At 44.7% G+C, this 27,969-nt stretch overlaps 1 protein-coding gene and 1 non-coding gene across 2 annotated transcripts in view; both read left to right on the top strand.

Annotated features, from left to right (window-relative positions):
- Window positions 1–10,610, top strand: part of LOC142596533 (zinc finger protein 367-like) — a 29,227-nt gene extending 18,617 nt beyond the window's left edge. Inside the window, 4 exon segments of the mRNA XM_075725685.1 lie at window positions 6,392–6,542; window positions 9,092–9,211; window positions 9,636–9,774; window positions 10,373–10,610. Coding sequence (XP_075581800.1) covers window positions 6,392–6,542; window positions 9,092–9,211; window positions 9,636–9,774; window positions 10,373–10,610 — 648 coding nt within the window.
- Window positions 1,194–1,266, top strand: TRNAK-CUU (transfer RNA lysine (anticodon CUU)). The gene has a single exon. It is a non-coding gene; the product is annotated as a tRNA-Lys (tRNA).
- Window positions 10,611–27,969: the final 17,359 nt, after the last annotated feature.

Raw genomic sequence — 27,969 nt, 5'->3', positions numbered from 1 at the left:
GTTGCATCTCCCTAGATGTCCTGATGTTTTGTGGGTGCATGGAGCTACAAGTAGTTCACCCTTATGCTCCCAGTCCAGGTCCACCTGAGCCACTTCAATTTTGACAGCCTTGTCTACCTGTTCATTGTTTTGATGTTCTTCAGTGGGGCAGCTTTTGGGCATGTGAGTACCTACATGGCGTACCTTTAGAGCGATGTTTTCTACCCAGGCAGTGATGTCCTGCCACAATGCAGCAGCCCAGATGGGTTTACCCCTGCGCTGCCAATTGGTTATTGTCTTCCACTGCTGTAGCCAACCCCATAGGGCATTAACCACCATCCATGAGTCAGTATAGAGTACTGGCCACTTTTCTCATTCAGCAATCTCTAGGGCCAGCTGGATGGCTTTCACTTCTGCAAACTGACTTGACTCACCTTCTCCTTCAGTGGCTTCAACACTTTGTCGTGTGGGACTCCACACAGCAGCTTTCCACTTCCGATGGTTTCTACAACATGACAGGATCCATCAGTAAACAAAACATAACGCCTTTAATCTTCTGATAACTCATTATATGGTGGTGCCTCTTGGGCACGAGCTGCCTCCTCAGGCACCGCTCCAAAATCTTTGCCTTCTGGCCAGTCCATGATCTCTTCCAGGATTCCTGGGCAGCTGGGCTTCCCCAGTCGAGCTCGTTGCGTGATCAACGCTACCCACTTACTCCATGTAGCGCTGGTTGCGTGATGTGTAGAGGGGACGTTTCCTTTGAACATTCAGTGTAGCACGGGCAATCGTGGTGCCAAGAGGAGATATGTTTCTGTACCAACAACTTCTGAAGCAGTTCGAGCCCCCTCATATGCTGCTAGTATCTCTTTTTCAGTCGGGACTTCTGATCCTTGATACCCCTGGCTCCAAAACCCTAGAGGTTGACCTCGGGTTTCTCCTGATGTTTTCTGCCAGAGGCTCCAGGTGAGACCATGCTTCCCAGCTGCAGTGTAGAGCACATTTTGCACAGCTGGTCCTGTCTGGACAGGCCCAAGAGTACCGCACGAGCTATCTCCTGTGTGATCTGCTCAAAAGCTTGCTGTTGCTCAGGGCCCCACTCAAAATAGTTCTTTTGGGTTACTCAATAGAGAGGGCTCACAAGCTGACTATAACCTGGAATATGCATTCTCCAGAATCCCACAAGGCCTAGGAAAGCTTATGAGCTCCCTCTAGCCCGGCTAGCTCAGTCAGTAGAGCATGAGACTCTTAATCTCAGGGTTGTGGGTTCGTACTCCACATTGGGCACCAAAAAGGACTGGGGGGGGTTGACCTTGGCTGGATGCCAGGTGCCCACCAAGCTACTCTATCAATCCCTCTCCTCAGCTGGACAGGGAGAAAAATACGACAAAAGGCTCGTGGGTCAAGATAAGAACAGGGAGATCACTCGGCAATTAGAAAAGATGCGTCACGAGCCCATTCCTTATGTACACTTGCACCAGTACCAGTCCCATAAGTGGTTCTACAAGGTCTGTGGTGGGTTGACCCTGTCTGGATGCCAAGTGCCCACCAAAGCCGCTCTATCATTCCCCTTCTCAACTGGACAGGGGAGACAAAATATAACGAAAAGCTCATGGGTCGAGATAAGGACAGGGAAATCACTCAGCAATTACCGTCACGGGCAAAACAGACTTGACTTGGGGAAAATCAGTTTAATTTATTACCAATCAAAACTGAGTAGGGTAATGAGAAATAAAACTAACTCTTAAAACACCTTCCCCCCATTCCTCCTTTCTTCCTGGGCTCAGCTTCACTCCCGATTTTCTCTGCATCCTCCCCCCAAGTGGTGCAGGGGGACAGGGAATGGGGGTTGTGGTGAGTTCATCACATGCTGTCTCTGCCGCTCCTTCCTCCTCACACTCTTCCCCTACTCCAGCGTGGGGTCCCTCCCACGGGATACAGTCCTCCACGAACTTCTTCAATGTGGGTCCTTCCCACAGGCTGCAGTTCTTCATGAACTGCTCCTGTGTGGGTCCTTCCCACAGGCTGCAGTTCTTCACAAACTGCTCCAGCGTGGGTCCTTTCCACTTGTCCTTTCCACGGGGTGCAGTCCTTCAGGAGCAGACTGCTCCAGCATGGGTCCCCTACGGGGTCACAAGTCCTGCCAGGAAACCTGCTCCAGCGTGGGCTTCTGTCTCCACGGGTCCACAGGACCTGCCAGGAGCCTGCTCCAGCGCAGGCTCTCCACAGGGTCACAGCCTCCTTTGGGCCCATCTGCCTGCTCTGGCGTGGGGTCCTCCGCGGGCTGCAGGTGGATATCTGCTGCACCATGGACCTCCATGGGCTGCAGGGGGACAGCCTGCCTCACCATGGTCTTCACCATGGGCTGCAGGGGAATCTCTGCTCTGGTGCCTGGAGCACCTCCTCCCCCTCCTTCTTCAGTGACCTTGGTGTCTGCATAGTTGTTCCTCTCACATATTCTCACTCCAGCTGCAGTTTTGTGTCCCATCATTTTTTTCCCCCTTCTTAAATATATTATCATAGAGGCACTACCACCGTCGCTGATTGGCTCAGCTTTGGCCAGCAGTGGGTCCCTCTTGGAGCTGGCTGGCATTGGCTCTGTCGGACATAGGGGAAGCTTCTAGCAGCTTCTCACAGAAGCCACCCCTGTAGGCCCCCCGCTATGAAAACCTTGCCACGCAAACCCAATATAGAGTTTTCCCACTAAGTTTCTGTGATTCCTATGACATCATAACTCTCAGAGTGGGCACAGAGCTCCAGTTCCTCCTGTTTGTTGCCCGGACTACTTGCATTGGTATATGTGCACTTGAGGTGGCTGGACATAGGGTTCTTGCCTTTGGAGAGGGTTGGGGGGCATTCCTCACTACTCCGGTAGTAATGGCTCATCTACCCTGTTGCTTGTGAGTACACAAGTGTCACAGCTTTGGACCCCACCCCCCAAGTTCGTTAGTTTAAAGCACAATTCACTAAGTCAGCCAATCTGCTAGCCAAGATTCCCCTGCCTCTTCTAGGTAGGTGGATCCTATCTCTCCCCAGTAGGCTGTATATGTTGAGGAAAGTCCCATGATCATAGAAAGCAAAGCCATAGGGCAACGACACCAGCTGCAAAGCCAGGTATTGATCTGCATGATGTGTCAACTTCTGCTGGCACCCCTATCCCTGACTGGCAAGACAGAGGAGAAGATCACTTGCCCTCCCAGGGCTCTGAAGTCTTGCTTGATCTTGCTCAGGTTATGCTTTACCATGTCATTGGTGCCCACATGGAAAAGTAGGGGATAGTAGTCTGTGCTTTTAACCAGTTGTGGCAGTCTCTCTGTGACATCCCAGGTCTTGGCTCCTGGCAAGCAGCAAACTTCCCTTGACTATATATCAGGCTGGAAGATGGGTGTGCCTCTGTGCCTCTCAGCAGAGAGTCACCCACTACTAGCACTTGCCTCTTTCTTTTGCAGCTTTTAGTATGTGCTGCTGGTGCAGTTTCTCTCTGTGAATTTTGCTCATTGGTTTTGTCTGCTGCCAAGACTTCATATCTGTTGTTGGTTGGTACATACGAGGAAATGGGGGGGAGTGATAGCCTGTTGCCACGAGTCACCATGGCACCTCCTCCAAGGTGCTGTTTGTTTGCTGTTGACACTCTTTGTCTGGTGGTCCTTGGAGGTCATTGCCATGGGGCCCTAGTATTTCTTCTTGCAAAGTCTCAAATATACTCTGTTTCTTGTTCCCCCTCCCTAATACGTCATAGCCTGATGACTTCCTCCTGCAGCTCCTCCACCTCTTACCTGAGTGACTCCACCAGAGCACACCTTGCCCAGGTAGAGCTTGCACCCTCCTCCACCCAGGAGGTGGGGGTGCAGTCTTTGCAGCTCTCTACCCAGACAGCAGCTTCCTCCACTTGTCACAGGCTAGCCTGAGTAGGTAGCTGATTCCTGTCTGCTGCAGAGTGCAACCCTTGCCTGTTCTCTACCACTATGCTTTCGACAACCTCAAAGCACTGCCTAATAAGCCCTTCTAATTCCCTGGAGACCTCAAGCTGCTGGGTAGGCTTGCACAGCCACCAGCTTGCAGAGGTGACCGTCAGGGCTGCGGCCTAAGCCTGCGGGTGAGCAGAGCAGGTGGCAGCCCGATAACTGGCAGAGCGTGCAGCCCTTCCCGCGAGAACTGCCGACGCACCTCCCAACTGACGCCGCTCCCTGCTTGCACGCCCTGGTCGTTGGTGCTCCCTAGGGGCCAGTTTTATGCAGCTTCGCGCGGCTTGAACTGGCCGTGGGGACAGCCAGCACCGCCCAACTCTCACTCGCCCCTCTCGTGAGACTTGCTGCCAGCTGGCCGGTCCCTCACACACACAGCCCAAGGGTGTCAGGGGCCCAGAAACCCCCTCAGACACCGCCAGGGACCTCAGAAGTCTCGCATTCCTATCAGCACGCGGCAACTGCTGCTGCTGCTGCTGCTAGTATCGGCTTCCCGTGTTTTGAACTGGCTGTGGGGACAGCTGCTGACAGGAGCGGTTTGTGAAGGACTGCATCCCGTGGGAGCGACCCCACACTGGAGCAGGGGAACAATGAGGAGGAAAGAGCAATCTCCCTGTCCTTATCTCGACCCATGAGCTTTTCATCTTATTTTCTCCCCCTGTCTTGCTGAGGAGGGGGAGTGAGAGAGTGGCTTGGTGGGCACCTGGCGGCCAGTCAAGGTTAACCAACCACAAAACCAAAGCCCCAGAATGAAAAAAAAAAAAAAAAAAAGATGCCCCAAAAGCCTGGAGCTAAACAAAAAAAAAAAAAACAAAACAGATTATGCAAAAGCCCGGAACCAAAAGGAAAAAAACCAGATGACCCAAAAGGCCAGAACCAAACAAAACCACCAGGTGCCCTAAAAGCCAGGAACCAAAAAAAAACCCCAACCCCTACAACCCAAAAGGCTGGAACAAAAAAAAAAGAAAACCACCCTGTACAACCTAAAAGCCTGGAACCAAAAAAAATAACCCAGACAACCCAGAAGCCTGGAAGCAAACAACCTTAAGACCCCAGAACTGCAAAATCCCAAAGCCCAAGAATCCAAAACCCCCAAAATACAAGAACCAAAGATCTCCCCCCCAAAAACCCAGACCCAAATAAGAACCCCAGCCCCCCCCCAAAGAAACACCAGACATTAGAACCCCAAAACTAAACCACCAGAATTGAAAAATACCTGAACAACCCAAAACCCCACAGTCAAACACCCCAAACAACCCAAAACCCCGGAACTAAAAAATAAAAACAAAAAAACCCAAGCAACCCAAAACACTGGAATCAAACACCACAAACAATACAAGACCCCAGAACGAATAAAACCCCCAACAACCCAAGACCTTAGGATGGAAAAAAAACCCCTCAGATGGCCCAAAAAGCGGGAACCAAAGTAAAAAAAAACCCAAACAAACTTGGAAACCCAAAAGCTCATAACCAAAAAAATCCCTAACAACCCAAAGCCGTGGAATAAAAAAAACCCCTGACAACCCAAAATTGCAGAATGAAAAGAAATCCAGATGACTCAAGACCCTGGAGTGGAAAAAAACCCCCAAAACAGATGGCCCCAAAGCCCCCATATGCACACATCCCCACTCCCTACCTAATCCTGACACACCCCACACCTACCCACAACCCACCACATGTACCCCACAAATGCACCCCACACAGCACCCATGCATGCACCACGCACCCCATGCACACATACCCACACCACACACCACGCATGCAGATGCGCACCTCCCCACATACCATGCATGCATGCACCCCTTACCCCATGCACCCCACACTCTACTCCCACACACACCACATAACACCTGCGCCCACCCACAGCACATACACCCCCACACAACCATGCAGCACACACACCACACTCACACACTGCTCTTGTCCACCACATACTGCCCACACATCTGCCCCACACACTACACCCCTGTGCACACACACCATGCACCTCACGCGTACCACACACACCATGCTACACACACCTCATATCCTGCGCACACACCCTCCACACAAAACCAACCTCCCCCATACTGCTATTTGATGACTCCTGTGATAATATAAGCTATATTGTTGGATAGGCTTAGACTTGGTTCACACAGTTCTGCTGTTTTACCCATCTTTGGATATATCTACATTGTAGCTCTGTAAAATAATTTTTGGGGTAATTCTAAATGAGTTCTAGTGTCTTTTTTTCTTTTTCTCTTTTTTTTCATAAAAATACATGTGTTTTCCTATGTATTATTGTAGCAGATCCTTCAATTTTGTTGAGCTTATGTAAGAATACTGTGTGTGTGGTTGCTTGTGGGCTGTGTTGTGGGTTTGTTTGTTTGGGGGAGGGGGGATGTTCTTTGCTAAACTGCTTACATGGAAAAGTATGGCACTTCAGTTTCTTAATTATTTTAATACAGGATGGGATAAGACGTGGGCGACCAAGAGCAGACACAGTTCGTGACCTAATAAATGAAGGAGAGCATTCTTCTAGCAGAATACGTTGCAATATCTGCAACAGGGTGTTTCCACGAGAGAAATCACTACAGGCACACAAACGAACTCATACTGGTAAGTGAAGCGATTAAAAGGAAGATCTGAGTAGCTGACAAACACTTATGAAGCAGTTGGGAAGGCAAAAAAAACCCAAACCCTCAACCTGTTAATATCTTATTGTAATTGTTAAATTAATCATACTTTTCTCCCAGGGCTTGTTAGTGCAATCAAAGGAAAGTCTGTCTGCAACTGTTTTTGTCACAGGGTAAACATAGCAGTAATTTGGGCTATAATAGTAAAGACATATAGTGTAAATATTTTATCTGCTGTTGTCAGACTTTCTAAATAAGATGAAAAATTTTTCCTGAGCTTGGTGTTCTGTACTTGGTAGTATTTTTCATTCTGACTACCTAGACTTGTTCTCTAGGCCCTTCACCAGCTTCGTTGCCCTTCTTTGGACACACTCCAGCACCTCAATGTCTTTCCTGTAGTGAGGGGTCCAAAACTGAACACAGTATTTGAGGTGCGGCCTCACCAGTGCTGAGTACAGGGGGATGATCACTTCCCTAGTCCTGCTGGCCACACTATTTCTGATAGAAGCCAGGATGCTGTTGGCCGCCTTGGCCACCTGGGCACACTGCCGGCTCATATTCAGCCGGCTATCAACCAACACGCCCAGGTCCTGAAGCGTAGCTGTAAGAGGAAAAAGTATCTTAAAAAGTAGCTGATAACTTGGACGGTGTAATACATTAAAAGTGTATCTTAAATGTTGAGAAAAGAGTTCAAATGTGTAAAATCATTGTCCAGTTGTCTCCCTTACTCATTTAGAACTCATTTTCTGGGGTGGAGGTGGTCACTTTAATTTACTGAACTATATATATAAAGCAGCTCTAGAAGACAATTCATTTAAGTTAAAATGTAGTGACAATTCACTCAATGTCCAACTGAGCTTGAACTGAAAGGGAAATGCTGTTTTTATACCAGGTAAATACACTTTTTGTTTTCTTCATGTTCCAATAAGACTGTATTTTGCAATAAAGTATGAACTATTGTAGACACATAAAGCCTTGGCTCCTGTTGTCTCTTTTTCTGACTCAAACAAGACAAGTCTGTGGATACTAATATTAAACACCAGATTCTTCATGCCTTTTGGTCAAAAGATGTTTTCATTTCACTTGCTTGAATTAAGTGTTGAACTTGTTTATTAAACACGGACTACTTAATTGAGCAGAACTCACCTTGGTGTTACTCTCCTGACTTAGTAAGTCAGTGTTCCCTTCTTTTAGTTGTCCTTTCTGAGGAGTGGTAGCATGGCACACCTTTGCAAACTTGCCACCCAATCATACTCTTTTGAGAGACAGAGAGGAAATACCCGCTATCTCCATTCCTCTTGTTGCAGTTTGCATGGGGAAGTCGTTCTTGATGGTTGGCCTAAATTCTCTTGGCTTGAGTCTAGAATGAGTTTCTCTTCCTACCTCCATTTATTCATTGCAACTTTTTTCAAATAGTCTAGTAAAACTCTCTAATAAGGTACTTCTGCAACTTTATACATCCCTATATCATTAACCTCAGTTATTTTACCCTAGTTCAGTTTATATTAATGATAAAATGTATCTGGTTGCAACTGGAATTAAATTGTTTGCCTTTACTTTGTTCTACCTATACTATAGGATGCTATCTATGCAATATAATGTGTATGTTTCTTTCTACCTAACTGCAAGTATCAGTTCTAGGACTTATCTCAGTGCTTTAAGAAAGTTTTATGTCCAAAAAAAAGTTCTTAAACAAACAAAACACTCTAAGCCCTCAGTCTTTCATGATACTCTCTGAAAGGCAGGATGCAGTGCTCAAAGGGAAAACATTGTAAAATTCTTCTCTTCTCTGGAACTGCCCTTTCTAATACCAAAGATGATGAGATGCTGCTAACACTGCAGAACTACAAAACTGTAGCCTTTCTGGAAACCTGGCCACTATGAAGTTCACACGTCTGCTTACATGCTGAAGCAGAAGTTTTCAAAGGAGAACAGTGTGTAACATTGCTTGCCACTGTCTCACATACCAAAATGAACAGAACTAATTTGCAGTTGCTGTAGTGCTCTGCCTCACTCAAATTCCTACTGCAGTCCAAAAAATCTGGACAGTGACAGGGAGGAATGTTCAATCTTCTCATGGAGGGGGGAAAAGCGAGGCCCATGATTTCTCTGAACTGCTGTCAGCCCATCCTTTTTATGCCTTCCAGAATTATTTTGTACTGCAACATACCAGAATTATTTAAATAATGTGCAAGATTAGGAATATGATAAGGCAAAAATATAATTTTGATATTTTTCTGGGGAAAAAATATATTATCCAGTAGCATTTAATACGTACTTTAAACATCTGTTTGGGGTAAAAGCGTATCTCTGCTGTCCAGTGCACTAAGGCTTTCTGAGTAGATGCAAGTGTGAGTGCATAAAAGGAGAGCTTGCTTGTGTAAGTCTCAAGCCAAGGACCACCACTGGATAGTATGACTTCTATATTCAGCTTTCATAAATCTGTGTGTGTGGTTGTGGTTTTGGGTTTGGTTTAGGGGGGGTTGCTTTTTTGTGGGTTTTTTTTTGTTTTGTTTTGTTTTGTTTTTAAAGGTGAAAGACCTTATTTGTGTGACTACCCAGACTGCGGGAAAGCCTTTGTTCAGAGCGGGCAACTCAAAACTCACCAGCGTCTTCACACAGGGGAAAAGCCTTTTGTCTGCTCAGAGAATGGTGAGCCCTCAGAGAATAACTTGTGGCTTTCAGAATTAGTGTCAGTCTAGTACTGGGAATGTATGGACGCTCATGTGGCAGCGATCTATAAAAGCTTTGGATCTTAATTTTGGAGGAGCTTCTAGGGAAGGGAGAAGCCACACAGAATCTGTGCATAATCACCAAACTTATATCTAAGGATTGCATGCTTGATTATATAAGCCTGGTTATCAATAATTATATCAAAATCAGTTGATACCAATGCATAAAATGTTTGGGCATGTTATGGGCCTTGTGACTAGTGTGCTGTTTTCAACTGAATCCAGGTTTTTGTGGAGTAAGGAAGGTTGGGGTCAGGAGCATCTTCATCCCATGGATGTTATGCTAACATGTCAGTTGACTGCTTTCCTTAATGTGTTCTCCATTGGTATTTTGTGTTTTTAAGGCTGTTTAAGCAGATTCACACATGCAAACCGTCATTGCCCCAAACACCCATATGCCCGGCTGAAGAGGGAAGAACTCACAGTCAGACTGAGTAAAAAACAGACGGCTGACAATAAAGCTGCAGCAGAGTGGCTAGCGAAGTAAGTTTCCTTATGGTATGATCTCTCTCTAAACTTATAACACAGAGTGGCCTGAGAAAGTGTTTTATTCTTAGGGGCAAAAAAAAAACCCAACCCAAAAAAACCCCAAAACCCAGCTGTTCCTTTAGTATGATTCAGCCCAGCCTTGCCTTTTGTTTAAGTGCTGACACCCAATTAAGACAAAGTTCCTCATGAGACTTTCTCATCTGTTTTTCCTTCTCTACTTAAATGCTTCTCTTCGCTTGAACAACACCTGCTAATACCATGTTAGTGCTATAGTCATACTGCTGAATTTGCATCTATGTGAGGAACAACAATCGTGTATGCACAGGGAGAGCTGACTGGTGGGAATACCATGTAGCAGAAAGATCTGTGTGAAAGATCAGATATCCCTTGGGCACTTCTGCATTTAAAATGCTGAATAAAGGAGGCTTCTGACAGCTTAAATAGTGCCATAAAAGGGTTGAAAGAGAAAAAAACAAATGCAGTGACTAGTCATGTGCAAGACAATACTTGGAAGGTCTTTGCTAGCTTTGAATGGTAGTTCTGACATAAGCTGTACATAATTTAAAAGCATTCTCCACCTCTGATGTTGTAGATACTGGGAGACTAGAGAACAGCGTGCTCCCACTTTGAAAAGTAAAACAATCCAGAAAATGGATCAGGAACAGCAGGACCCGATGGGATATCTTCAGTCTGACGAAGAGGATGATGAAGAGAAAAATAGCACTCATTCAGCTGCTCACCGCCGCCTCCAGGAACAGCGTGAACGCATGCATGGTGCATTGGCTCTTATTGAGCTTGCAAACCTAGCTGTGGCACCACTGTGTCAGTAGCATAGGAATGGAGTCTGCCTTTACAAAATGGTGGTACTTTGTGGTCCTTAACCAGTTAGATCCTGGGCATAATCTGAGCACCTTATTTACTTATCATAGGCTGCTGTTCTGTAGAATTTATGAAGAATGTTGTCGCCCCATAACACGGGGTGGGAGAGTTGCACTTTTTGTAAGGTGAAAGACAAATGTAAAGTTTAAGTATCTTGTAAATATGGAACTGCATAATGCAGGGTGGACAAACTTCATGTTGTGGGAAGCTAGATTTTTTGCAAGGTTAACTCATTTATTTGAAACAGTTTTCACAGGAAGCACTTTCTGAGCACAGTGTTTGTGGTTAGCAGAATGGTACATGTGGCCAAAGAAGGCTGAGAAAAGGGAAAGTATCTCACTGTTTAAGCAAAACTATATTAAGTGGTAGGTCTGAAGATACTGTAAGCAGCAATGGAACCAAATTTTCTAATGTCAGTATATTTTTACCTATTATCTCAACTCGTAGAGGGGAAGAAACTGCTTCGGGCAGGAAACTGTAAGATAGTTCAGGATCTTCACTGCAACTGCTCAAGATATGAGACTTGACTTTGCTATTTTATGTTTTTTTATTTGATCTCAGCAGAATCTCTTGGTTTGAGTAGCACTTGTTATTCCTAATGTATGATGTTAGGAACTTTTGCACATTGTTGGGTTTATCTGAAAATGATTAGTCTTGCAAAGTCTAGACAAAGGTAAACAATTGGTAATATTTTTTTAGATATTTTTGGACCCTTTAGTGATTTGGCACTTGCTTTTGTTAATAAAGGGAGTATTGACAGGGTGGTATTGATTTGTACTAAACTATTTTAGATCTCCTATTAGCAAACACTAAGTTTTAAAGTATTGCTCATATATGATTATTAGCAAATAGAAGCCTCCATACTTGCTGTGCATAAAGCTGCCTTATTGCTTTACTTCAGAATAACATGCCAATTTTGTGTTCACTAACTGTAGCACAGCTATCAATTAAACATGGCAAAAAAGTATTCACTATATAACCAGAAAATAGGCTTCCAAAGGTAGTTTTGAGTATGTTAACTGTGTGATTTCATATATTTCCCAAATAAATGAAGGTACAGAACACTGCCTAGTGCTCTAAGATGCAGATAAAAAGCATTTAGCACTACATCTTGTCACCTCATGAGTATTGTGTACTTTCAAATACCATTGTCTCATGGTGATCTCTTTCTGTATTTTGCTTGGAAGGCAACCAGAGATTCCTAATATGCTACGGAAATTTTGTTTCCAAATTGGATAAACTCTTTAGTTGAGCTACTGCTTTAGGGAATGTTAATGTCATATTTACTGACCCGCTTGCTCTTAACTCCTCCCTCTCATTGAAGGTCAGGAAATTCAGATAAGAATTCAGACTTTCCCTCTTTCTTAAGCAAAAAGAAAACATTGTTCAATTACTTGATATAGACTGACTAGATGCATACAGCTGTTTCAGAAAAGTAGTCTAATTCTACAGCAGAAACTGCAATTGTTGGGTTATGTTCTCTGATAATTGATACCTGTTGTGGTAGTAAATTGTATTAACCCTGTTTGTTTAAAATAATGTATTAATACACTTTGGTTTTGATCTTTTGAGCTTAAAAAAATGAAACACTTCGTAGTCGTTTCAGGCTTCTTAGCCTATGTAAAAATACCTGGCAGTTCATGGGTGTGGGTTTAGAATTTCTCAGTTACATGCTTTTGACTGTTCAGTTAGCTGCATACAAATAGTCTGATCCCAAAATGAGCCTTGAGCATGAATCTGTTGTACTTGTGAGTCATAACTTGGAATTGCTTGTGAGTGGTATTTCACACGGCACAAGACTAATAACCAGCCAGTTGCAGATCCAAGTCATAACTTAATTCAATAGAACTGATTTTCCCAATCAGCTGTAATGCTTTTGACAACTTGCACAATACTTCTTTCAGTATGACAAATACACTGAATTCTATGTAGCTGTAGGAAAAATTCAGACAGCTCAAGTACTTTTGTGTAAGTAACAAATTTTGGGTAAAATAACAAGTAAAAAACCTGAGGTAGAAGACTGCTTTTTGGTTTATTAAAAAATGACTGCATACAAGAAATATTGAAGTGTTCTATGCTTCATAAGATTACGCTGTAGTTTGGCATGACTTAACAGCAGAAGAGTAAATGCGCTGTCATTTTAATAGGTGCTTTGAATAAAAAGTTGATTTAACTTTCAACTTTAGTTTACATGTGTGTGGTGTTGGGGAATTTTTATTGTACCCCTTGAGGCGAATTAAACACATGTTTGTGCTTAAATTAAAAAAAAAAAATGATCAGTGCATTGGACAGTCCTACCGCCATAAGTGGTTCTACAAGGAGTCTGCAAACATGCGTCACGTCACGAGCCCATTCCTTATATACACTTGTACCAGTACCAGTCCCGTGAGTGTAGGCATGGGGTGCCTTGGCCCAGCACTGGGTCAATCCCCCAGAGCCAGTTCTGCTGCCCACAGGTGGCTCCTGAGCACTTGCATTCCAGGATCTTTACAAAACAATACTGCAGCATTTCTTATCTCAGGACTGAGGGAAACTTCACTCCCTTACTGGGAGTCCTTCTGTCTCTGGCATTCCTGCTTCCAGCCAGTTTAACCCCTTCTGCTGTTAGGCCTTCTTGCCTTCCATGCCAGATCATTCCTTGGTCACAAATTACCACTGCTGAGCAGTTACAATTTGAGTTTCCCCTTCAGTGGTGTTTGGCAATTCTTAATCCTTCTCTTCCTCATTGCTATAATCCTATCATTCTGACATATCACAGAACATATAGGTGTTTATGTTTCCTGTTTGTTGAAATTTGACTATTATAAGTAAACCTTCTCAAGCATGTTGAGAGACCAATTTTTTTAGTAGTTGTCTGACCAAAACTTTGAGAATTCCTTTGAAACAAAGGCCAGATCTGATGTGATGTCACCGAAATTGGGAATAAAACTCCTTAACACTTTATTTCTATATTAAGAAACAGGCATTACTTTATTCGGCACCGGGTGCAAGGTGGAATATTTCCACAAATCAAGCACACCTCTTGAAGTTCATTTTGACATTTATAGGTGACAGTTAACACACCACGCCTATCTAATACATAATCATTGCACTGACTGAGCATCCTCTTCTTCCATTAGTCTGTATCTTTTCTGCTTAATTTTAAAGCTACAGTGTGATTTTAATTCACTGCACATGCTCAAAAGGAGTGGCGGGGGGGTAGTCCTTTCGTCCCTCAGTTGAGTCGGTGGTCGCAATCTCCCCCTGCCGGAATTACCTTTCCCCCAGTTATCATGCTTCGGCAATCGCCTGATTTCTCAGGATCTTCTGGGGCAAGATGTTCCCTTTTATCACTGCTGACCTCACATTTGTGCCCTTCCCTTATCTTTACAACCTTCTTTGTAGCAGGATGTTTCCATTGTCAGTCCTTGAAGTTCTACAGATTTGTATTCTTTTGAGGAGGTACTCGTTGGTGAGGCATGCATTGCTAATACCCTCTTATCTGGCCTACACATTATGTGTTAGTTTCCACTCCTAACTGTGATCCTTCCTTAACTACTACTAACTCCTGCACTATTTCCATTTCATCCAAGAAAAATATATATGTTTGAGGTAACAATGTGGCAGCCCAAAACAAGTAAGCAAGTAGTGTTGTCCAAAACATGCTGCTATAGATGTCCATTGTAAAGCCCTACCCTAACTATGCTTTTGTTTAGTTAACAGATTGAGAGCAGAAGTCTAAGGTGACCCTAACTAAATTATACAATATGGTTTTGCTGAAGTTAACAGATTGTCCGAGAGCAGAAGTCTAGGTGATGTATTACTGACTTGATCAGTAAACCACGAGAAGTCATTTAAGATCTGCCAAGAAAGAAATCAGGGGACAGGTAATTCCAGCAGGGGGAGATCACGACCACCGACTCATGAGACCCCTACCACAATTACACCCCAGACTCAAACTGAAGGACAACTGAGCATGCTCATTAATTTAAATAGTAGGCAAAGAGATTTTAACCAATCATAGCACTGCATATGTATTAGGGAATTAAATATGGTAATGAATGTGTATAAATAGAGGCTGACAACGATTTGGTGTGCCAGCTTTGTGGAATTACCACCTAGCACCCATCTCTGTGCAGAAATTAAATAAAACAATATCTCATCTCAGTGTGTGAAGATTGGCTTATTGCACACCGGGTAAGCGAGCCCCATTTGGGACAACAGTAGTGCCTAGAACTTCTTGAAGCAGCTTTAATCTAGAGATGGTGTAGTGGGTTGACCTTGGCTGGCTGCCAGACACCCACTCAGCCACTCTCTCACTCCCCCTCCTCAGCAGGAGAAAATAAGATGGAGAAGCTTGTGGGTCAAGATAAAGACAGGGAGATCACTTTCCAATTACCATCACAGGCAAAACAGACTCGAGTTGGGGAAAATTAATTTAATTTATTGCCAATTAAAAAAGGAGTACGATGGTGAAAAACACCTTCCTGCCCCCTCCCCCTTTTTCTCAGGTTCAACTTTACTCCTTCATTCCTGACTCTTCTACCTCCCCCCCTCAGTGGTGCAGGGGGAATGGGGTGTTGTGTTTAGTCCATAACAGTTCCTCTCTGCTGCTCCTTCCTCCTCACACTTTTCCCCTGCTCCAGCGTGGGTCCTCTTCATGGGCTGCAGTCCTTAAGGAAAAAAAATCTGATCCAGCGTGGGGTCTCTGCAGGCTGCAGTTCTTTCAGAAAATATCCAACTGCTACGGTGTAGGGTCCTCCATGGGCTGCAGGGGAATATCTGCTCCAGTGCCTGGAGCACCTCCTCCCCCTCCCCCTCCCCCTCCTCCTCCTTCGACTTTGGTGTTCACAGGGTTGTTTCTCACACTTTTTTTCCTCACTAATCACTGCCTGTGCAGCATTTTGCCCTTTCTTAAATATGTTTTCACAGGGGCATCACCAACTACACTGATTGGCTCATCTTTGGCCAGCGGTGGGTCCATTGCCAAGCCAGGTGGAACTGGCTGTGTTCAGCACAGGGCAACCCTTGGTCTCGTCTCACAAGAGACCACCCCTGCAGCCCCCCCCCCTACCAAAACCTTGCCTTACACCCAATACAGATCTGCAGAAATTTTTTTTTTTTCTATTTCTACAATGCGAGTGCTTATAGATGCTGGAATTCCCATGTGCTCATAGTTGAGAACTTTTTTCTAGTGAGACTAGTGTTTTGTGCCTGAAGGTGCTGGTTTGTTATGATCCCAGTAAGAAAGGCACTCACACTCTGTAAAGTATCATTTTAAAAGGCTATTTATTAGAGCTAACACTATAAAGGAGAGGACAGTATAGATAACACTACATCCCTTCAGGTTCTGGGAACCCTGAGCTGTGCAGCATTGAACATTGATGAGGGTGCAGCAAGCCATGTAGATCCCATCCGTGGAAGGGTTACTCCATTTTGGTCATTCATGCTATTATAGGATTTTTCTTAGAAGAAAACAACTCTGTTCATCATTTCTGCTGTTAAACAGGAAAGGTGTTTGCATAAGAGCTTCTTGCTGCAATTTCAGATAAAGGCAAGGCCACACAGGTGATGTAATTGCCAGAACTGAGTGGGAGCTGCCTGCAGGCTCCTCTGTTGCAATCAACAGACTAAGTTTATCCTGTGGCCGTATGCACAGCGCAACACAGGCCTGAAGGCCAAGCTTTACATGCAGCACAACACAGCATAGGCCTGGGCCTAAGTAGGTTAACTGTTATGTGGCTCACTAACCCTTCAATGTACAATGGTCTTCTGGTCAGGATGACTACACACTGGTTTAAAAATAAACTGAGCCATTTGTCCTGGTTTTGGCTGGGATAGAGTTAATTTTCTTCCTAGTAGCTGGCATAGTGCTGTGTTTTGGATTTAGGATGAGAATAATGTTGATAACACACTGATGTTTTAGTTGTTGCTAAGTACTGCTTATGCTAGTCAAGGACTTGTCAGCTTCCCAGGCTCTGCCAGGTGCACAAGAAACTGGGAGGGGGCACAGCCAGGATAGTTGATCCAAACTGACCAAACTGACCAAAGGGCTATTCCATACCATATGTCGTCATGCTCAGTGCCTGCTGGCACCCCGACTGCCGGTGCTGGGCTGGATGTTCAGAGGGAGGGTCCCCTCTACACATCATGCAACTGATGCTACGTGGAGTAAGTGGGTTGCACTGATCACACAACGGGCTCGAATAGGAAACCCCAGTCGCCCAGGAATCTTGGAAGTGATCATGGACTGGCCAGAAGGCAAAAACATTAGAATATCACCAGAGGAGAAGGTGACACGTGCTGAAGAGGCCCCACTGTATAATAAATTGCCAGAAAATGAGAAACAATATGCCCTGTTCACTGATGGGTCCTGTTGTCTTGTGGGAAAGCACCGGAGGTGGAAAGCTGCTGTATGGAGTCCTATACGACAAGTTGCAGAAACTGCTGAAGGAGAAGGGGAGTCGAGTCAGTTTGCAGAGGTGACAGCCATCCAGGTGGCTTTAGATATTGCTGACCAAGAGAAATGGCCAGTCCTTTATCTCTATACTGACTCATGGATGGTGGCAAATGCCCTGTGGGGGTGGTTGCAGCAATGGAGGCAAAGCAACTGGCAGCGCAGAGGCAAACCCATCTGGGCTGCCGCATTATGGCAAGATATTGCTGCCCGGGTAGAGAACCTGGTTGTAAAAGTATGTCACGTAGATGCTCATGTACCCAGGAGTGGGGCCCCTGAAGAACATCAAAACAACCAGCAGGTGGATCAGGCTGCTAAGATTGAAGTGGCTCAGGTGGATCTGGACTGGTAGCATAAGGGTGAACTATTTATAGCTTGGTGGGCCCATGATGCCTCAGGCCATCAAGGAAGAGATGCAACATATAGATGGGCTTGTGATCGAGGGGTGGACTCTAACTATGGACAGTATTGCACAGGTTATTCCTTAGTGTGAAACATGCGCTGCAATCAAGCAAGCCAAGAGGTTCAAGCCCCTCGGGTATAGTGAATGATGGCTAAAATATCAATATGGGGAGGCCTGGCAGATTGATTATATCACACTCCCACAAATCCGCCAAGGCAAGTGCCATGTGCTCACCATGGTGGAAGCAACCACCGAATGGCTGGAAACATATCCCGTGCCCCATGCCACCGCCCGGAACACCATCCTGGGCCTTGAAAAGCAAGTCCTGTGGCGACATGGCACCCCAGAAAGAATCGAGTCAGACAACGGGACTCATTTCCGAAACAACCTCATAGACACCTGGGCCAAAGAGCACGGCATTGAGTGGGTATATCACATCCCTTATCATGCACCAGCCTCTGGGACAATCAAACGATACAATGGACTGTTAAAGACTACCCTGAGAGCAATGGGTGGTGGGACATTCAAACATTGGGATACGCATTTAGCAAAAGCCACCTGGTTAGTCAACACCAGGGGATCTGCCAATCGAGCTGGCCCTGCCCAATCAAAACTTTTACATACTGTAGAGGGGGATAAAGTCCCTGTAGTGCACATGAAAAATAATACTGCGTGTTATCTCTTAACTGTATGTTATCAGTTACCTTATGTTATCTCTTAACTGTATGTTAATATAATAATATAGTATGCTAGTGTTAAGTATATAATACTGTATGTTATGATTGCTATATGCCACATCAATGGTATTACAGTAAGAATTGCCCAGCTTAATGAAAATGAACTTTGATGAAACCATGTTGGAATGAGAACTGGCTTCAGCATGCAACAATCCAACACTGCACACCACCTCTCCTGCTCTGAAAGACTGTGATGACACATGGAACCCAAAGTCATGGGCTAAATGAACTCAATGGACATTTTAGAGGGATGGCCCATAGATGAAGGGAATGATATCTGTGTGTATATATCAAAATAGGGAAAATGGTGGTGATTGATTGGAATGCATTGGAAAGGGTAGGACCTGGGCATGACGTGGATGGTATAGAATAAGGGGTGGATACTGTCCTGGTTTTGGCTGGGATAGAGTTAATTTTCTTCCTAGTAGCTGGCATAGTGCTGTGTTTTGGATTTAGTATGAGAAGAATGTTGGTAACACACTGATGTTTTAGTTGTTGCTAAGTACTGCTTATGCTAGTCAAGGACTTTTCAGCTTCCCAGGCTCTGCCAGGTGCACAAGAAACTGGGAGGGGGCACAGCCAGGATAGTTGATCCAAACTGACCAAAGGGCTATTCCATACCATATGACATCATGCTCAGTATATAAACTGGGGGGGTTGGCCGGGGAGCAGCGATTGCTGCTCGGGAACTGTCTGGGTATCGGTCGGCGGGTGGTGAGCAATTGCATTGTGCATCACTTGCTTTGTATATTATTATTATTATTATCATTATTATATTGTTATTATTATTTTTACCTTATTTCAATTATTAAACTGTTCTTATCTCAACCCAGGAGTGTTTCTCACTCTTACTCCTCCGATTCTCTCCCCCATCCCATCAGGGTAGGGAGACTGAGTGAGCGGCTGTGTGGTGCTTAGTTGCTGGCTGGGGCTAAACCATGACATTTTATATATTATTACTTTTATTATTTCAGTTCAGAGATTTCAGCACAATTATTAATTGTTCTTTGTGAAAATTACAGCAATAAGTATAGGAGACAAGTGAGGAAAGTTGGGACTTGTGATGTTCTATCATAAGTCTGTGTGGTGTTGCCTATATTTTTCACTAGATTCTGTATTTTTCACTAGATTCAATGCGGCATGCAGGAATTTCTGGAGCCAATAGGATATATTTAGTTATTCCTCTCCATCCTGTGTAGCAAATATTAGAGAGATTCTGTCAGGTCACATTTGACCAAGAAACATCAACATATGCTTTTTTTTATCAGTAAGGCGTTTGCTATCTTAAGGCAGCTTTACAAAAAAAGCTTTTTGAAATGCAGAAACAAAATACATCTGCAAAACTGGAAGATGCATTAAAACTCCTGATTTTTAACAAACTGAAATAGATCTGAATAAATGATATCTAAAATCAAGAAGTTTGCCTTCTGCTTTCATCCAGGAACACAGAATTACTGCATATTTTTGCCCATGCTCCTGCCTCCTCCAGCTCATATCAAATACTGCAGAGGAAGAAGTCTTTCATAGACTCTTGGCAGTAATAATTTTTTTATGGCTGCAGATTTCCAAAGCTCCAGTGTGTACATTCCCCCCAAAAGCTTCCTTTTTTTTCTTTTTGCAAATTTTCTTGTCTTTTCTGAAGAAACCAAAGATACAAAGCACTCTCTGAAAGCGTCAAAATAAACTATGAACAAGTTTGGAAATAAAGTGAGTTATCTTATTTGTGAACATCAAATGAGTACAAATATCTGTGGCCTCCAAGCATCTCTTAAAACAGCAACAGCAGCAGCAGCATTTCTTAGAACCTATCTAAAGTCCAGAGTCGCTGGAACAGCTCTAGTAAATGTTGCGGTGTTTGGAAAGGGACATTAACGAATTTGCTTAATAATTGGATCAAATTAATCCTTGATAAGTGATTTGGATGGCGTTATACTTTAAACTGATTTGATTCCTTCCCCATTCACACACACACAGAGGCACTACAAATGCATCTTTCTGAGGTTTCCAATTGTGTATCTTCCCCCCAAAATAACTCTGTTAGGGGTTCTTCCACCTCTTCTTCAGATACCTGGCAAATGCATGCAGGACTGTTTCTTGAAATCTGTCACTGTGGAATATCCATAAAGGGATGAGCTACAGAACACATGCCTTCAAAACAATCAAGCAAAACCAATACAAAGACAAAAGATTACAGAAGGCTCTTGAAAGAAATTAACTAGGTGTTCACAAAGGTCATTGAAAGCATAGAATGCCATACTTTGCTGATACTACTGCATGTTACTAGTATCTTCCTCCCTTCGTAGTTTACTAGTGTCATATTAGCCTTAACAAGCTATCCACCATTTCTCATTTCAAGTCTAATCCTGAGGTACTTGAAATCAGTTCAAAAGAACCCTGCTGAGCCTAGACAGCTTTGGCTGTCTTTGGGCTCCATTTACAAACTATCAAATTAAATTGCCAATATTTCATGGGCTAAAGATCCAAAAATTTCATTTTGAAAAGTGATGTAATCCATCGATTCACTAACAAACTCTTCTGCCATCTTTGTAATACGACTGGGGTTTTGGTAAATTGTCATTGGAGTAGAAATAACATAAGGAGCTGCTACCTAAAATAAGAAATCATAACAACAGTGTAATGTCATAAAACATTTACATAAGGCCATTCACTCTGCAGAATCTCACATCATCTGATAAATAATAACAGGTACTTGCAAAGGATTAAAGTACTGCTTGGAATAAGTAAAGATACTGCAGTAGAATATGGGGAAAAAAAAGCCTATATTTGCACACAGGGAGAAGAGAAAGCTTTGGAAAGGGCACCCAGGGCATGCAGAGCACATCAGGAGCACCAAGGATGGCTGCACTCCATAGGTTTGAATATCTGTGACCGGTACCCCCTGCTTCTGACCCCTGCAATGTGGTTAGCATAACTAAAACCATTTTATAAGGCAAAAGGCCATTCTCTGTGACTGAGCCAGTCACATATTAGTCCCCTTTCCCCTCATTATCAGGCCCTGAAGGTCCTGTGAACCAAGTAGACAAACCAAACAGATTTCTTCTTCCCCTCTCTACCGGCCTCAAGATTCCTGGGCGCCAGGCCAACTACTCCCTTCCTTACTGGCCTTGAAGGTCCCAGGCACCCGGCCAATGAGGTGTTTTTGATGACCCTGTCACAGAACAGGGAAGCATAACAGCACACAGAGCACTGTCTATAAAATCAAGCAGTTACAAGTCCTAAGTGGGGAACTTGGACTGGAACTGCTGCTGGACAGTGAGACCCATGAATCCCCAGTGGCCAGGGATGCCTCCACTGTCATCTGCTTCCTCCGAGGATTGAGTGACTTGTATTCTTTTATATGATTTTCAAGCCTAGATTATGATTGTTATATTGATACAGCAAACCATGTATTAAGATTTGACCCAATCTGCAGAGAGTCCAGATGATTAGAATTTATAAGTTAAATTAAGGTCTATGTGATTAGAATTTATAAGTTAAGTTGTATTATGTATTCTGTATTACGCTACCTATAAATTGTACTACATTAATTCTGCTTGACGATTTAGTGCCGTCATCATTCTGCCAAGGATCCCTAAAAGAACCTGTCTGCCTCCTTAGTGTCAGGTGACAGCATCCCAGACCATTTTTCGAGAATTCATTCAAATGAAGGCAAATATGGTAAGATACAATATCACTTGCATGATAATCTTTTTGACATATTTCTGCTGACCCTCATTAGCAGTGGCAGGATTGACTGTTTATCTGCACTAGAAAAGATGCAGTCTGATACTGGCCAGTAGTTTAGGGACAACTTTTATTCAAGATAATAAGCGACAGTTGCCCCAGCTTCCGTCAGAAATCTGTCCCCCTCCTTGCAAGCTGCCCCGTGTACCATTTGCCTGGGAAGTCATGTCCCTCTTCCAGTCATGTGGTCTGTTGTGATTAGCTAGCAGGACAAGCCACCCTTTCCAGTTTACCCAGAAGTACATCAGAACAGGAAGTCCCTTCCACTACATACACATGGGGGTCAAAACTTTGTTTCAGCTGCCATTTTTTTAAAAATCATAACCCATTTGTTTTCATACTGCCCTGTGATTGGCTAAAAGCTGTTTCTTGACACACTGATTTTCTGCGTCCTTCCTTTGGAACAGGAAGCGCTCAGATGTAAATATACACACACACACACACACAAATAAGTATAATGTCTGTCTTGTATTGAGGGGCCCAAAACTAAACATGGTATTCAAGGTGCAGCTTCACCAGTACCACTGAGCCACTCTCCATGATATTTGAAAAGTCATGGAAGGCAGGTGAAGTCCCTGCTGACTGGAAAAAGGGGAATGTTGTGCCCATTTTTAAAAAGGGAAGAAAGGAGGACCCTGGGAACTACCGACCTGTCAGCCTCACCTCTGTGCCTGGGAAGATCATGGAGCAGATCCTTCTAGAAGATATGCTCAAGCACATGGAGGACAGGGAGGTGATTCGAGACAGCCAGCACAGATTCACCAAGGGCAAGTCCTGCCTGACCAACCTAGTGGCTTTCTATGAAGGAGTGACTGCATCAGTGGACAAGGGAAAAGCAATGGATGTCATCTACTTGGACTTCTGTAAAGCCTTCGACACAGTCCCCCACAACATCCCTCTCTCTAAATTGGAGAGATATGGGTTTGATGGGTGGACTGTATGGTGGATAAGGAATTGGCTGGATGGTCTCATCCAGAGGGTCGTGGTCAATGGCTCGATGTCCACATGGAGACCAGTGACAAGTGGAGTCCCTCAGGGGTCCGTACTGGGACCGGTGCTGTTTAACATCTTCATCAATGACATAGACAGTGGGATCGAGTGCACCCTCAGCAAGTTTGCAAACGACACCAAGCTGAGTGGTGCGGTTGACACCCCAGGAGGATGAGATGTCATCCAGAGGGACCTGGACAAGCTGGAGAGGTGGGCCTGTGTGAACCTCATGAGGTTCAGCAAGGCCAAGTGCGAGGTCCTGCACCTGGGACGGGGCAACCCCCGATATCAATACAGGCTGGGGGATGAAGGGATTGAGAGCAGCCCTGCGGAGAAGGACTTGGGGGTACTGGTAGATGAAAAGCTGGACATGAGCCGGCAATGTGCACATGCAGCCCAGAAAGCCAACTGTATCCTGGGCTGCATCAAAAGAAGCGCGGCCAGCAGGTCGAGGGAGGTGATTCTGCCTCTCTACTCTGCTCTGGTGAGACCCCACCTGGAGTACTGCGTCAAGCTCTGGGGCCCTCAGCACAAGAAGGACATGGAGCTGTTGGAGTGGGTCCAGAAGAGGGCCACCAAAATGATCCGAGGGCTGGAGCACCTCTCCTATGAGGCCAGGCTGAGAGAGTTGGGGTTGTTCAGCCTGGAGAAGAGAAGGCTGCGGGGAGACCTTATTGCGGCCTTCCAATACTTAAAGGGGGCCTACAGGAAGGATGGGGAGAATCTTTTTAGCAAGGCCTGTTGTGACAGGACAAGGAGTAATGGATTTAAACTAAAGAAGAATAGATTTAGACTAGACATAAGAAAGAATTTTTTTTACAGTGAGGGTGGTCAAGCACTGGAACAGGTTGCCCAGAGAGGTAGTGGAGGCCCCATCCCTGGCAACATTCAAGGTCAGGTTGGATGGGGCTCTGAGCAACCTGATCTAGTTAAAGCTGTCCCTGCTCACTGCAGGGGGGTTGGGCTAGATGACCTCTAAAGGTCCCTTCCAACCCAAAGCATTCTATGATTCTATGATTCTATGACTACAGGGGGATGATCACTTCCCTAGTCCTGCTGGCCACACTGTTTCTGATACAAGCCAGGATGCTATTGGCCACCTGGGGCACACTGCCGGCTCATATTCAGCCGGCTGTCGACCAACACCCCCAGGTCCTTTTCCGATGGCCAGCTTTCCAGCCAGTCTTCTCCAAGCCTGTAGCATTGCATGGGGTTGTTGTGACTCAAGTGCGGGACCCAGCGCTTAGCCTTGTTGAATCTCATACAGTTGACCTCGGCCCATCAGTCTAGCCTGTCCAGATCCATTTGTAGAGCCTTCCTACCCTCAAGCAGATAAACATTCCCACCCAACTTGGTGTCATCCACAAACTTACTGAGGGTGCACTTGATCCCCTTGTCCAGATCATTGAAAAAAATATTAAACAGAAATGGCCCCAATATTGAGCCCTGGGGAACAGCACTTGTGTCCGGCCGCCAAGTGGATTTAACTCCATTCACCATGGAGTGAATGGTCCAGCCGTCCAGCCATCCAGCCAGGTTTTACCCAAAAAATTAAAAATTAATAAAAGATTCTTTAATAAGAGCTAATGGAAGGAATAATTAAAGTTTAAATGTGAATAGAAAGGAATTAAACTAAAGCAAAATGCAGGTTTGGGGCCCCCCACTTTACAAGTCTGCAGGACAAGTCCTAACATGTCTGGGGTTAGTGGGAACTTCAAGAGGGTGGAGTGGCTCCAAAAGGAGTGGAGGGGCACAGACAAATTGGAACATGCCCAAGGGCTACGGCCCCCTCCTAGGAGGCCCACCAAGGGGCCCCTGGCACAAATCTTGTCACATGTGAAGAAGAGCCCAGTCCTGTGAGCTGGACTGAGTGGCCCCCGCATCTGGGCCCAGCCCAACAGAATGACCATGCAGTATTGCTGGGGCAGACTTTGGGATTTGCACAGTGCTGCAAGACACAGGCAACACTGTCTGCAGAAATGGAAAACCAGAACAAAATGCCATCTTCAGAAGAACATGGGGACAATAAGAAAAAGACCCTAAGAGATTCCCAAAAAGACCATGTGAACCAGAAGAATTGAACAATGGGCCTGTGAAATGCAGACTGAATTTCAAGATAAGTTTCACACAGAGAGGGTGGGTGGTGGGAGGGGAGCTCCCTTTCCCCATGGTTGTGGAGGATCTTACAGCTACCTGTAAGACCATCATGGGCTGCAGGCTGGAGCTTTATGTGCTTTCTTTTCCTTAGGGCAATGCTGCAAAGAAGAGGCAGAAGACCGAGCATGCAATCAAGACTGTCCTGTTAGACAATGATTACTGCAAAAGCAGCAAAACCCAGGCTTTGGGACACAGACCACACCCCTATGTTCTTGGAGATCACAGCTACTGCAGAAAGAGAAAGCAGATCAGTAAGAGCAATGGAGGTGTTGCAGAGCTGAAAGACCATGATTATTTTCAGGCACAAAGGAGTAGCAGACAGGATGCTGGTCACGAAAGGGCTGATGGGGCCATTAGTTCTGAGGCCTGCTAATTGAAAAGTTAAACAAATTTTGAGTCACTGCAAGTGTCTTGTTGGCAAGGGACCACAAGGGCCCTTAAATGCAAACTGCTTTTCTGAATGTGGTGGGCCAGTGAACGTCTCCTATTAGGGTAGAAGATGACACCCTGGAAGGGACTCTCCAGTTACTGCAGCCCTCTGCAATGCAAGATGCTGTTGAACACAATGAGGATGTTTCACAGGGGGGCCACCTGCTGCACTCCCAAGTCCTGAGGGAGCATTTGAAAGCCCAGCTTTATCCCCACCTTCAAATGTAGCAGACCACCCCATTGCTTCCATGGAGCACGAATGTGGGAGGTTCAGGGCTAGGCGATATGTAGAGGAATACAGATTTGTTAATTTAGATCAGGTACCACTACATGAAGCTTATGAAACATTTGTTTAAGATGTAGAGCAAATTTTTGACCATTTATGCCAGTTGTTTGAACCTGATGATTACGCTCAGCTCTGTCTTGAAGCTATTGGTGTGCATCGCTCTTTATATTCGCCCACTAATAATTTAAACAAGCAGAATGCTGCAAACTGTTTGAACTGGGTCTGTGCTCTCCTGCAAAGTAAGAGCGAGCTGTGTTTTGATTAGACATCCTGCCTGGCTGTCATTATTGTAAAGGTTGTTGGGAGTGGTGTGTGCAGAATCCCACTGTCTATCTCCCATTCCAAAATTATAGACAAGAAGCAGTGCTATTGAAGTCCTCAGCACAGGAAAGACATGGACCTGTTGGAGCAGGTCCAGAGGAGGGCCGCAAAAATTATTAGAGGGATGGAACACCTCTCCTATGAGGAAAGGCTGAGAGAGTTGGGGTTGTTCAGCCTGGAGAAGAGAAGGCTGCGGGGAGACCTTATTGCGGCCTTTCAATACTTAAAGGGGGCTTATAAGAAAGATGGGGACAGACTTTTTAGTAGGGCCTGTTGCGATAAGACAAGGGGTAATGGTTTTAAACTAAAAGAAGTAGATTTAGACTAGATATAAGGAAGAAATTTTTTACAGTGAGGGTGGTGAAACACTGGAACAGGTTGCTCAGAGAGGTGGTAGAGGCCCCATCCCTGGCAACATTCAAGGTCAGGTTGGATGGGGCTCTGAGCAACCTGATCTAGTTAAAGCTGTCCCTGCTCACTGCAGGGGGGTTGGGCTAGATGACCTCTAAAGGTCCCTTCCAACCCAAAGCATTCTATGATTCTATTTAATTGATCTAAATAACAGTGACAATAATCTCTGTTTTGCTGGAAGTCTTGCAGCGCTTACAGCAGTAAGGGATCTGGCAGTGCAGAATTGTTAAGCGGAGCAAAAGAGCTACTGTGACAGATGCACCCACTCTGAGTAAACAGTACTTTGGTTCAGGCATCACTAACAAGTAGGCCTGACTGAAATCAGCCTTGCTGTGTGAACTGTGCTAGGCCATATCTTCTCAGGAACTAAGGAATCTAGGCCATGTCTTATCAGGAGCTAACAGTACCAGCCTGAGCTGGGACTAGACAAAACTAAAACTGCTACAGCTGCACACCTGCACATACACCAAAGGGGTGTTCGACTACAAGTCAATCACTTTACACTATAAATATTTGTAGCCCTGCCTCTGAGCCCATTGAGTTCTCCTGTACAGCAGCAGGCTGCATGGCGGTGATCTCCCCCTTGAGCAGGGACACCTCTCAAGGTTACTCCTTGAGACTGAGAGACCCCTTACCCAGCATCTGATATCTATAACGAGGTAAGCAACATTTTACATTAGGCCTAAAAGTATATTGTATGCTAGCAACATTTATATATATCAAGCTACAGCTTAATTATTCGAAGTGCAGTAAGTAGTAGTGTTTGACTACTGTCTAAATCATCTAAACCATCATCTAATCACCATCTAAATTATCATTTAAATCATTTAAATCATTGTCAAATCATTGTTAAATCACTGTTTAACTAACATTCAATTATTACTTAATCGCCATTTGATTTTCATTCAATCATCAATTAATTACCATTTGATCATTGTTTGATCATTAATAAAACCCTTTTAGTTAACCCCGGATCAATGACTTCTCTTAATAATTCACCTGCAACAGCTACATGACAAACTGAGATAGCCTATACACAGGACAGTCATGCTGAGTGACATCCCCTTGTTTGAGGATCTGCTACATGTTAATATATGCATTATCCTCCTGTCCGAGGGGAAAAAGGTTTGGGGGATTTTTAAGTCAAACAACTGTCTTAGATATTCCAGGACCTGCTTCCTCCTTTTAAGGAAGTCAGGAAGGTATTTGGGGTGAGAAACTTCTCTAAGTTTTGTCATACACTGTATAACCATGGCCACAGCTGTCTTATTGCTGGCTCTGCTTGTCTCACAACTGTGCAGTTAACTTGGGGACAAGGATAAGGTGCCCCAGCTGCAGGCTGTTGTACAAGCGTACTGGGAACTACTAAATAACAAGAATGGTGAGGAGGAGTACC

The sequence above is a fragment of the Pelecanus crispus genome, chromosome W, assembly GCF_030463565.1.
Source record: "Pelecanus crispus isolate bPelCri1 chromosome W, bPelCri1.pri, whole genome shotgun sequence".
Taxonomy (NCBI): Eukaryota; Metazoa; Chordata; class Aves; order Pelecaniformes; family Pelecanidae; genus Pelecanus; species Pelecanus crispus.
This window is presented reverse-complemented; position numbering and strand designations above follow the sequence as displayed.